General features: G+C 44.9%; 1 protein-coding gene across 1 annotated transcript in view; it reads right to left on the minus strand.

The window, feature by feature from the left end:
• Positions 1 to 2866: 2866 nt before the first annotated feature.
• LOC130357680 (vomeronasal type-2 receptor 26-like) overlaps positions 2867 to 13129 on the minus strand; it is a 41276-nt gene continuing 31013 nt past the window's right edge. The window contains exons 5-6 of the mRNA XM_056560673.1: positions 11293 to 11416; positions 2867 to 3771 (exon numbers count right to left, since the gene is read on the minus strand). Of these exons, the coding sequence (XP_056416648.1) occupies positions 2867 to 3771; positions 11293 to 11416 (1029 nt within the window). The remainder of the gene's footprint in view (positions 3772 to 11292; positions 11417 to 13129) is intronic.

The raw sequence follows: 13129 nt of genomic DNA on the forward strand, positions 1-13129 counted from the left end.
TGGTGTGTACTCATGCATCAGCCAACTATAGGCTGTGTCATTCAGGCAATATATGGTTTACTGATGGCGCAGCTGGGCCTGGGTCTGGGAATTTCAAATTTTCTCATAGGTAGCACCCACTATCCAAAAGTCTTCTACATAAATTTCTACAATTGTTGTGTTTTTTTTTTTTGGGGGGGGGGGGGGGGGGGGATGTGAAGCCCTGGTGTGTACTCATGCATCAGCCAACTCCAGGCTGTGTCATTCAGGCAATAAGTGGTTTACTGATAGCGCTGCTGGGCCTGGGAATTTCATATTTTCTTATAGGTAGCAACCGCTATCCAAAATCTTTTTCAAAAATGTCTAAAATTGTGTTTTTTTGGGCGGATTGTGAAGCCCTGGTGTGTACTCATGCATCAGCCAACTCCAGGCTGTGTCATTCAGGCAATATATGGTTTACTGATGGCGCTGCTGGGCCTGGGAATTTCAAATTTTCTCATAGGTAGCACCCACTATCCAAAATCTTTTTAAAACATTTCTAAAATGTTGTGTTTTTTGGGGGAGATTGTGAAGCCCTGCTGTGTACTCGTGCATCAGCCAACTCCAGGCTGTGTCATTCAGGCAATATATGGTTTACTGATGGTGCTGCTGGGCCTGGGTCTGGAAATTTCAAATTTTCTCATAGGTAGCACCTGCTATCCAAAATCTTTTAAAAACATTTCTAAAATGTTGTGTTTTTTGGGGGAGATTGTGAAGCCCTGCTGTGTACTCGTGCATCAGCCAACTCCAGGCTGTGTCATTCAGGAAATATATGGTTTACTGATGGCGCTGCTGGGCCTGGGTCTTGGAATTTCAAATGTTCTCATAGGTAGCACCCGCTATCCAAAATCTTTTTCAAAAATTTCTAAAATTGTTGGGGGGGATTGAGAAGCACTGTTGTGTACTCATGCATCAGCCAACTCCGGGCTGTGTCATTCAGCCACTGTATGGTCTCCTCATGCTTCAGCCTCATCCAAGCTGTGTCATTCAGCCACTATACGGTGTCCTCATGCTGCCAACACCTCCACGCTGTGTCATTCAGACACTATATGGTCTCCTGACACCAGGCTCTGTCATTGTGCTACTGTGCGGCAGTGATTATAAAAGCGATGCCGGTAATCTGCATGCTATTCTGAATAACAGTATTATTTCACTACCCCAGCACACTCCATATGCGTTTTAGAACACAGCAAAGTGTGCTATACCCCTATTGAGTCTGTCTGTTGGCTAGAAATAGCCTTTTTTAATATAGATTCACCGCAAAATAATTCAGATCGAAGCGAACTTTTTCGGAAACTTCGGCGAATCGGCTGAGTCAAATTTTTCAAAAGTTCGCTCATCTCTATCCTTGAGTACTGGCCCAAATGTGCTGTGCTGTACTCCCTGCTCTACTGTCCATTTTTGTCCTGCTGTACTCCCCCCATATGTGCCCTGCTGTACTCCTTCATATGTGCCCTGCTGTGCTCCCCTATATGCGTCCTTCTCTACTCCCTATTTGTGCCTTGCTCTTACCCCCCATATGTGTCCTACTATATGAATTCATAAATGAGATTAGTATATAAAGTAAATTTATATGTGGGGTTAGTATATTAAATAATTATCAAAGCCAATCATAGGACCTAAAGACTGTAAAATACTAGCACCAGTCCTTGACTAAAGCTGATTGGGACAACCGCAGTGTGATAATGGGGTCCTGATCAACTGACTGTCTTTACCTGCCTCCATACCATCCAATCTCCTTTTGCTTTCTTTAGGCTCCTTTGGCAGCCCTCATACTGCCCTGTGTATAAAAATGAGAAGTATAGGGCTCAGAAGAGGACAATTTTAAGCATACTCCTTTTCCTAACAAAAGTTGTCATTTTTTCAGTAGTAAAATAAAAACAAATCCTGTATAAATTGTGCATTTTTGTAATTGTAATAACCTACAGAATAAAGGTAATGTGTCATTTTAACCATAAGTGCACTTTGTAGATTCAAACCCCCCTAACATTAGTACAATGGGTTGCCCTCTTATGGTTCTGCATATGTAAAATTGTTAGAGTTATAGATTTTAAAAGATGAGGAAAAATTTAAATATCGCTGCATCATTAAGGAGTTAAAAGAAAATAATTGTGTAAGTCTGTCATTAACTTAACTATCGTTGCTCCCACACTTTGTTTGGATTCCTGCAGGGTACAACTGGGAGCATCTCAGCCCCAAGTCATAAGCCCAGCTGACCAATAAGAAGGGCGGGATAATTAAACTAGGAAGCTGCCACACTAAGATGCCTATGATTGTGGTTCTTCTCTTCACCAGGGTTCCTGTCGCCATGTGCCTATAATCTTGACCTGGTGGGACCTACTCTCTTGCCTTCTGATTTTGTACTATGCTGCCCTCCTGGTTTGACCCTTGCTCACTCGGACTTCTCTGACTCTGAATCCATTTTCATACCACTCTACCCTCTAAGTTTTGTCTCTCTTGCTTGTCCCCGGTTAACCCTTTCTCTTCTGATTTGGCTCCTAACTTGCCCATGTGGCCTGTTTAACCTTCCCCTGATGTCCCTGTGCACTTAACAAGGATAGAGACATCCAGTAAGGGAATGCCATTTAGGGAGGATTGGCCAAGTCTGAGCTGCCCCCTACAAGACATAACATAATTTGCTAGCTGAGTTTTGGGTTAGATTTAATGATAGTTCATCTGGGTTTTAAAATGCTTATCGCATGCCCAGTTTTTTGCTTCAAGCATTTAAATAGTATTAATATATTAACAGTTTTAATGAAGGAAAAACCATAATTTTTTGTGTTTTCTATAATTTTGTAAGATTCTTTTTATGAGTTTTTATTTGTTATAAAATCCTTGGTGGTGGTTATCAGTTTATTGTTCTACATATATATGGCTGTTTTGTGTTTAATTGAGGCTTCATCAAAATAATGTAACATTTGGGGAAAAAGATAAAGCTTAAGAGTCCAGCACTGGAAGCTAAGATGGAGAAGATTTCTACAGCCACCATGTTTTTTCCTCTGGTGCTCAGATAGGAAGGTACCATAGTAATCCAGACACTACAGAACACCAGCATACTGAATGTGATGTACTTGGCTTCATTAAATCGATCTGGTAATGTTCTAGCCAAATAAGCTACAGTAAAGCTAATAGCTGCCAGGAAAAATAAATAACCTAGAACAGCAAAGAAACCGACTTGAGATCCCTCATTGCACTGGATAATGACTTTTCTTTGATAGGAATGTGTGTCCTGCTCCAGATATGGGGGAGAGAAGTATAGCCAAATAATGCTGATAATAACCTCAATGGATGAAGCCAACACAACTATAGAGTTGGACACTTTCATTCCAATCAGTTTTTTCCATTTATTTCCAGGTCTTGATGTTTTAAAAGCTGTATAGACTGTGATGGTTTTAGCCAAAACAGATGATACTGAAATGGAGAAGATGATGCCGAAAACTATTTGTCGTAATTTGCAGGTTTTATCTTCAGGGCGGCCAATAAATAAAAGCACACAGAGAAAGCACAATGACAGCGAGATGAGAAGGATAAAGCTCAAGTTCTTGTTAGTAGCCTTCACAACTGGTGAATTTCTATATGATATAAAAATTCCTAATATCAGAATAGACATTGTCCAAAAAAGAAGAGCAATGGAAGATAGAGCTATAGAGAGTCCATCCGAAAAGGAAAGGAACTCTTCAAGTTTGGTGAAACATTGATCTCTTTTACTGTTTGACCATTCAGTATCCAAACACTTTATGCAGTTTTCACTATCTGGAATGATAGAATTTAACATGAACATTTTTTTAGAACAATGTAATTACAAATTATATATATTTTTATATATATTGGCTGCACAAAAAACAAGTCCTTATATGGGTCTGTGAATGGAAAAATAATGGCCTTTAGAAGGTAAGAAGGAAAAAATTAAACTGGTTGTGTCCTTAAGGCCAAAATGGAGTGTTCCCCTAGACATCTTATCCCCTATCCAAAGGATAGGGGATAAGATGTCAGATCGCGGGGGTCCTGCTGCTGGGGAACCCCGGGATCTTGGCTGCAGCACCCACCTGTACGGCTTCCACCTCACACCGGCAATGCTGGAGGCTTCGGATCCCGATCACAATGGCGGAAGAGCGTGACATCACGATTCCGCCGACGTCACGCCCCGTCCCTTCAATGCAAGTCTATGGGAGGGGGCGTAACGGACCTCCCATAGACTTGCATTGAGGGGGCGCGGTGTGATGTCACACGGGGCGGAGTCGTTACGTCACGCTCTTCCGCCATTGTGGTCGGGATCCGAAGCCTCCAACGTTGCCGGAAGCCTTACAGGTGGGTGCTGCAGCCGAGATCCCGGGGTCCTTTGGATAGGGGATAAGATGTCTAGGGGTGCGGAGTACCCCTTTAAGGGATTATAAAATTAGATCAACAAAGCTGATTGCTTCAAAAAGCAGTGCCAACCCTGTCCTCAGGCTGTGTGGTATTGCAGCTAAGTTACATGGAAACAAGTTAATGGAGCTAAGTTGTAATATCACACACAATGCGTGGACAGATGTGATGATGTTTTGGGGAAAATTTTGGCTTTGTTCTTCTATTTCTGGATATTCCCTTTAAATATCTAATACATGATTTAACTTGCTTTTAGATAGAACTAATATGGTTACTTTCATTATCAGAAAACATGAAAAAAAATTACATTTAACCAAGTGAAGATGTTTTTTTTTTTTTTTTTTTTTTACTTATAATTACATTTTATTACAAATTTCACATACAAAATACCATAGACAAAAATAATTTGATCACACATAAATACACTACCCCCTCTGTCAGAAGGAGAAAAAAAATGTAAATACTGCTTTTATCCTCTTACTCTTCCCATTCAGCCCAAATTGCTCTATATCTGATTAGACCTCTTCTGGAGTTGCCAATTCGCCATTTCTCATATTTTCTAACTTTAAGGATTGTTACGCCGAGCGCTTCGGGTCCCCGCTCCTCCCCGGAGCGCTCACGGCGTTCTCCTGTTCGCAGCGCCCCGGTCAGACCCGCTGACCGGGTGCGCTGCGATAATGTCCCCAGCCGGGATGCGATTCGCGATGCGGGACGCGCCCGCTCGCGGCGCGCATCCCGACCCACTTACCAGACTCGTTCCCCGTATGTGCTGTCCCGGCGCGCGCGGCCCCGCTCCCTAGGGCGCGCGCGCCGGGTCTTTGAGATTTAAAGGGCCGGTGCGCCACTGATTGGCGCATGGGTTTTAATTAGTGTCTTCACCTTTGCACTTCCCTATAATACCTCACTTCCCCTGCACTTCCTTGCCGGATCTTGTTGCCATTGTGCCAGTGAAAGCGTTCCTTGTGTGTTCCTAGCCTGTGTTCCAGACCTCTTGCCGTTGCCCCTGATTACGATCCTTGCTGCCTGCCCTGACCTTCTGCTACGTCCGACCCTGCTCTTGTCTAATCCCTTGTACCGCGCCTATCTCAGCAGTCAGAGAGGTTGAGCCATTGCCGGTGGATACGACCTGGTCCATCCTGCTTTGCGGCGGGCCTGCTTTGCGGCGGGCTCTAGTGAAAACCAGTAGCAACTTAGAACCGGTCCACCGACACAGTCCACGCCAATCCCTCTCTGACACAGAGGATCCACCTCCAGCCTGCCGTATCCTGACAGTAGATCCGGCCATGGATCCCGCTGAGGTCCCGCTGCCAGTTGTCGCTGACCTTACCACGGTGGTCGCCCAGCAGTCGCAACAGATAGCGCAACAAGGCCACCAGCTGTCTCAACTGACTGTGATGCTACAGCAGCTTCTACCACAGCTTCAGCAACCATCTCCTCCACCAGCTTCTGCACCTCCTCTGCAGCGAGTGGCTGCATCCAGCCTCCGTTTATCATTGCCGGACAAGTTTGATGGGGACTCTAAACTTTGCCGTGGTTTTCTCTCGCAATGTTCCCTGCATTTGGAGATGATGTCGGACCAATTTCCAACTGAAAGGTCAAAGGTGGCTTTCGTGGTCAGCCTTCTGTCTGGGAAAGCCCTGTCATGGGCTACACTGCTCTGGGACCGCAATGATCCTGTCACTGCCTCTGTACACTCTTTCTTCGCAGAGATTCGAAGTGTCTTCGAGGAACCAGCCCGAGCCTCTTCTGCCGAGACTGCCCTGCTGAACCTGGTCCAGGGTAATTATTCTGTGGGCGAGTACACCATCCAATTCCGTACTCTCGCCTCCGAATTGTCCTGGAATAACGAGGCCCTCTGCGCGACCTTCAAAAAAGGCCTATCCAGTAACATCAAAGATGTGCTGGCCGCACGAGAAATCCCTGCTAACCTGCATGAACTTATTCATCTGGCCACCCGCATTGACATGCGTTTTTCCGAAAGGCGTCAGGAGCTCCGCCAGGATATGGACTTTGTTCGCACGAGGCGGTTTCTCTCCCCGGCTCCTCTCTTCTTTGGTACGCTGCAATCTGTTCCTGTGCCATCCGCCGTGGAGGCTATGCAAGTAGACCGGTCTCGCCTAAAACCTCAAGAGAGGACACGCCGCCGCATTGAGAACCTATGCCTGTACTGTGCCAGTACTGAACACTTCTTGAAGGATTGTCCTATCCGACCTCCACGTCAGGAAAGACGCACTCCGACTCCGCACAAAGGTGAGACAGCTCTAGGTGTGAACTCTGCTTCTCCATGGCTTAATGTGCCTGTGTGGATTTCTTCTTCTACCTTCTCCTTCTCAGCTGTGGCCTTTTTGGATTCCGGATCTGCAGGAAATTTTATTTTGGCCTCTTTCGTTAACAGGTTCAACATCCCAGTGACCAGTCTCGCCAGACCCCTCTACATCGCCTCTATTAATGGTGAAAGATTGGACTGTACTGTGCGTTAATGCACGTAACCCCTCTTAATGTGCATTGGACCCCATCATGAAAAGATTGAATTTCCGGTCCTCTCTAACTGCACTTCTGAAATTCTTCTTGGACTACCTTGGCTTCAACGCCATTCCCCTACCCTCGATTGGACCACTGGGGAAATCAAAAACTGTGGTAATACTTGCCACAAAAAGTGTCTTATGTCTGCTCCTAGTCCTGTCAGTCAAAACCCTATGGCTCCTCCGATACCTGGTCTCCCCAAGGCCTATCTGGATTATGCTGATGTTTTTTGCAAAAAACAAGCAGAGACTTTGCCTCCTCACAGGCCTTATGACTGTCCTATTGATCTCCTCCCTGGTACTACTCCACTCCGGGGCAGAATCTATCCCCTGTCTGCTCCGGAAACACAAGCTATGACGGAGTACATCCAAGAAAATTTAAAAAGGGGATTTATCCGCAAGTCTTCCTCCCCTGCTGGAGCTGGATTCTTCTTCGTCTCCAAAAAAGACGGCTCCTTACGACCATGCATTGATTACCGCGGTCTTAATAAAATCACTATAAAAAAACGATATCCCCTACCTCTTATCTCGGAACTCTTTGACTGCCTACGTGGCGCCAACATCTTTACCAAATTGGATTTAAGAGGTGCATATAATCTCATCCGCATCAGGGAGGGGGACGAGTGGAAGACCGCATTTAACACCAGAGATGGACACTTTGAATATTTGGTTATGCCTTTTGGGCTTTGCAACGCCCCTGCCGTCTTCCAGGACTTTGTAAATGAAATTTTTTGTGATCTTTTATATACCTGTGTTGTGGTTTACCTAGACGATATTTTGATTTTTTCTTCCAACCTAGAAGAACACCGCCGGCATATCCGCATGGTTCTTCAGAGACTTCAGGACAATCAGTTATATGCCAAAATGGAAAAATGTCTCTTTGAATGTCAAGCTCTTCCCTTCCTAGGATATTTAGTCTCTGGCCAGGGACTCCAAATGGACCCGGACAAACTATCAGCTGTATTGGATTGGCCACGCCCCTCCGGACTCCGAGCTATCCAACGTTTCTTGGGGTTTGCCAATTACTACAGACAGTTTATTCCACATTTTTCCACTATTGCGGCCCCAATTGTGGCCCTAACCAAGAAAAATGCCAACCCTAAGTCCTGGCCTCCTCAAGCGGAAGAGGCGTTCAACCGTCTCAAAACTGCCTTTTCTTCTGCTCCCATACTCTCCAGACCTGATCCATCTAAACCCTTCTCACTGGAGGTAGACGCCTCCTCGGTGGGAGCTGGAGCTGTACTCCTACAGAAAAATTCTTCTGGACATGCTGTTACTTGTGGTTCCTTTTCTAGGACCTTCTCTCCGGCGGAAAAAAAACTACTCCATTGGGGATCGAGAATTACTGGCCATAAAACTGGCTCTCGAGGAATGGAGGCACCTGCTTGAGGGGTCCAAATACCCAGTTATTATATACACCGATCACAAGAATCTCTCTTATCTTCAGTCTGCCCAACGGCTGAACCCTCGCCAGGCTAGGTGGACGTTGTTCTTTGCCCGTTTTAACTTTGAGATTCATTTTCGCCCCGCTGACAAGAACATTAGGGCTGACGCTCTCTCTCGTTCCTCGGATGCCTCTGAAATGGAAGCCTCCCCGCAACACATTATTCCTCCTGACTGTCTGATCTCCGCTTCTCCAGCTTCCATCATACAAACTCCTCCAGGAAAGACCTTCGTCCCTCCACGCCAGCGTCTCAGGATTCTCAGGTGGGGACACTCCTCACACCTTGCCGGCCATGCTGTCATCAAGAAATCCGTCCAGCTCATCTCTCGTTTTTATTGGTGGGCTACCCTGGAAACAGATGTTGCTGATTTTGTTCGGGCTTGTACAGTCTGGGCCCGGGACAAGACTCCTCGCCAGAACCCTGCTGGTCTCCTCCATCCGCTGCCTATTCCTGAGCGACCATGGTCTCAGATTGCTATGGACTTTATTACAGACTTACCTTTATCCCATGGCAGCACAGTTATTTGGGTGGTTGTTGATCGTTTTTCTAAGATGACACATTTTATTCCTCTTCCAGGTCTTCCTTCTGCGCCTCAGTTGGCGAAACAATTTTTTGTGCACATTTTTCGCCTTCACGGGCTTCCCACGCATATCGTCTCGGATAGAGGCGTTCAATTTGTGTCTAAATTCTGGAGGGCCCTCTGTAATCAGCTTAAAATCAAATTAAACTTCTCGTCTTCTTATCATCCCCAATCCAATGGGCAAGTGGAAAGAGTTAATCAGGTTCTTGGTGACTATTTGCGACATTTTGTTTCCTCCCGCCAGGATGACTGGGCCGATTTCCTACCATGGGCCGAATTCTTGTACAATTTCAAAGTCTCTGAGTCTTCCGCTAAATCCCCATTCTTTGTGGTGTACGGCCGTCACCCTCTTCCCCCCCTCCCCACTCCCATGCCTTCTGGTTTGCCCGCTGTTGATGAGGTGACTCGGGACTTCTCCACCATCTGGAAAGAGACTCAAAAAATCTCTCCTACAGGCCTCATCCCGGATGAAGAAACATGCCGACAAAAAAAGAAGAACTCCTCCTGTCTTTTCTCCTTGAGACAAAGTGTGGCTCTCCGCCAAGTATGTCCGCTTTCGTGTCCCCAGTTATAAACTGGGACCACGTTATCTTGGTCCTTTTAAAGTCAAATGCCAAATCAACCCTGTCTCCTACAAACTCCTTCTTCCTCCTTCTCTCCGTATTCCTAATGCTTTTCATGTCTCTCTCCTTAAACCACTCATCCTTAACCGCTTCTCTCCTAAGGTTGTTGCTCCTACTCCTGTCTCCGGGTCCTCTGACATCTTCTCGGTTAAAGAAATTCTGGCATCCAAGACGGTCAGAGGTAAAAAAAAAATTCTTGTAGATTGGGAGAATTGCGGCCCGGAGGAGAGGTCATGGGAACCCGAGGACAACATCCTTGACAAGGACCTTATCCACAAGTTCTCGGGTTCTAAAAAGAGGGGGAGACCCAAGGAGGGGGGGGGGGGTACTGTTACGCCGAGTGCTCCGGGTCCCTGCTCCTCCCCGGAGCGCTCACGGCGTTCTCCTGTTCGCAGCGCCCCGGTAAGACCTGCTGACCGGGTACGCTGCGATAATGTCAGCAGCCGGGATGCGATTCACAATGCGGGACGCACCCGCTCGCGGTGCGCATCCCGACCCGCTTACCAGACTCGTTCCCCATCTGTGCTGTCCCGGCGCGCGCGGCCCGCGCTCCCTAGGACGCGCGCGCCGGGTCTTTGCGATTTAAAGGGCCGGTGCGCCACTGATTGGCGCACGGGTTTTAATTAGTGTCTTCACCTGTGCACTTCTCTATAATACCTCACTTCCCCTGCACTTCCTTGCCGGATCGTGTTGCCATTGTGCCAGTGAAAGCGTTCCTTGTGTGTTCCTAGCCTGTGTTCCAGATCTCTTGCCGTTGCCCCTGACTACGATCCTTGCTGCCTGCCCTGACCTTCTGCTACGTCCGACCCTGCTCTTGTCTAATCCCTTGTACCGTGCCTATCTCAGCAGTCAGAGAGGTTGAGCCGTTGCCGGTTGATACGACCTGGTTGCTACCGCCGCTGCAAGTCCATCCCGATTTGCGGCGGGCTCTGGTGAAAACCAGTAGCAACTTAGAACCGGTCCACCGACACGGTCCACGCCAATCCCTCTCTGACACAGAGGTTCCACCTCCAGCCTGCCGAATCCTGACAAGGATTAACCTACTCCCCTCTATTATATATTGACCCATACTACCAAAAACCCTCTCAGGATCACTACCTTGGCCAACATAAGGATACGATTTACTAAATCTCGACTTTTCCCAATATTACACAAATTCCCTAAAATAACCTCTGTACCCAACCATTCTCTCTTCAGATTTAATTTATTCCCAATAATCTGAAATACCTTAACCCAAAATTCTCTCACAATTGGGCATAATAAATGGATTAAATCTGCATCAGAAGTACAACACTTAGGGCAATCTGCCTTCCTGCAACAGTCTATATTTTTTAAAAGTACTGGTGAGTAATACAAATAGTGGATTATTCTTAATTGCATAATTTGTTGACTTTTATTAATGGAACACTTTTTAACATTCTTCAGAATGTCATGCCATGCTTCCCTTAAGATTGGGCCCAGTATGGTCTCCCATCTCCTCTTTTTATTCTCCTGAAACATGACCGGTACAGTTTATAGGAGTAACCGATTTGCATAATTTAACTTTCTACCCCCCCCACTAAGTTCACATCACCCCATGTGTATATATCCTACATTTTCTTTCTTTTTCAGTGCATCTATATGCTTCACACAATTGTATATACCGAAATTTGTGTTCATTTTTCAAACCAAGCTCACTCTGTAGTGTAGATATTTTTGACTGAGCTATTTTTTTTAAATTCCTTTAACTTGAGCATTACCAGTTGTGTTTGATATTTCTCCTTCTGGACAGATAACACAGTCATAACAACAGATCGGTTTCATATCATTCTTCAGCTTTCTGCTACCAGGTGGACAATTTTCCGAACACCGAGATCTTGGGATCTGTTAAAAAAAATCAATAACATTTTCTTTAGTAAAAATATATTCTATATATTGTGTAGCTTCCAAGTTTATTCATAGAAAGGGGTTTCTTCTTATTTAACATCCCATTCTATTAAAGAAATAAAAAAGGCAATATGGCTTAGGCTGGGTTGACATCACGTTTTTACCAATACGGGACCACATACGGCTGGGGGGAGCTAAAACCTTGCGCTCCCGTATCTCTGCCATATGCCGCCTGTACGTAATTCATTTCAATGAGGTGACCGGAGTGAAAGCTTATTAACATTTGACCGCTAAGCGGTCACTGAGACCCTAAATTTCCCACCCAATATAAAACTTAACGTTTAATGAGCCAAGATTAAAATAACCTCACACATATTGATCCATAGTGCATTGATTGGCATGACACTGCATGCTATAGAAGTGAATTGAAAAAATAGACTGTGGCTGCAGTCCACAGTCTATAGTGTGAGACAATTAAAATTCTAACACATTGCCCGCCCGCGGGCGGGCGGGCAATGTGTTAGAATTTTAATTGTCTCACACTATAGACTGTGGACTGCAGCCACAGTCTATTTTTTCAATTCACTTCTATAGCATGCAGTGTCATGCCAATCAATGCACTATGGATCAATATGTGTGAGGTTATTTTAATCTTGGCTCATTAAACGTTAAGTTTTATATTGGGTGGGAAATTTAGGGTCTCAGTGACCGCTTAGCGGTCAAATGTTAATAATATTGGATTTACCCTCCACTCATAGGTCCCCCTTGTTGCACGGAGTGAAAGCTGACTCAGGTCGGCTCATTTTTGCCCCGTATGCCGTTTTCCACCAGACATCATACCGTGGTCGGCTACGGTTTTAGGTGCGGTGAGAAAACCGCATATGGGGCAAAAATTAGCTGACCGGAGTCAGTTTCACTCCAGTCACCTCATTGAAAGGAATTACATATGGGCGGCATATGGCAGGGATACGGGAGCGCAAGGTTTTAGCAGCCCCCAGCCATATGCGGTCCCATATTGGTAAAAATGTGATGTCAACCCAGCCTTAAAAAGACAACTATCTAGTCATCATAATACATTCATCAGTCATTATGACATATAAACAATGTACACCACTCTTATGAATTAACAGTTATATTACAACTAATATATATACATATATATATATATATATATATATATTTTTTTTTTTTTTTTAAATCTTTGGAGTTAAAGTTAATACTATATCAACTATAGCACATTCTAAGGTATTATTACCAGTTATGATATATTTATTAGTAAGTATCCTACATTATTAACCACTTGAGGACTTGCCATGCAGGCTGGAGCAGCAGAGCATCGATAACACTGATCAATGATATGCAATGGCATAGCATTGAACAGTGTATGCAATCAAAAGACTGCATGGGGGCTAAAAAAAAAAGTCAAAAGTGTAAACATTTTTTTTTAAATAAATGTCAATAAGCCCCTCTCTTAATAAAAGTTTGAATCACCCCCCCCCCCCCCATTTCCCATTTTTTTAATAAAAAAATGTAATAAAAAATTAATCATAAGTGGATGGCGTACACGTAAAAAAATATCAAAGTCCAAAATTGTGCATTTTTGGTCACTTCATATACCATAAAAATATTAATAAAAAGCGATCAAAAGGACGAATCAAAACAAAAACTACAGACCACGGCGCAAAAAAATTAGCCCTCACACATCCCCAT

The sequence above is a fragment of the Hyla sarda genome, chromosome 1 (genome assembly GCF_029499605.1).
Source record: "Hyla sarda isolate aHylSar1 chromosome 1, aHylSar1.hap1, whole genome shotgun sequence".
Lineage (NCBI taxonomy): Eukaryota > Metazoa > Chordata > Amphibia > Anura > Hylidae > Hyla > Hyla sarda.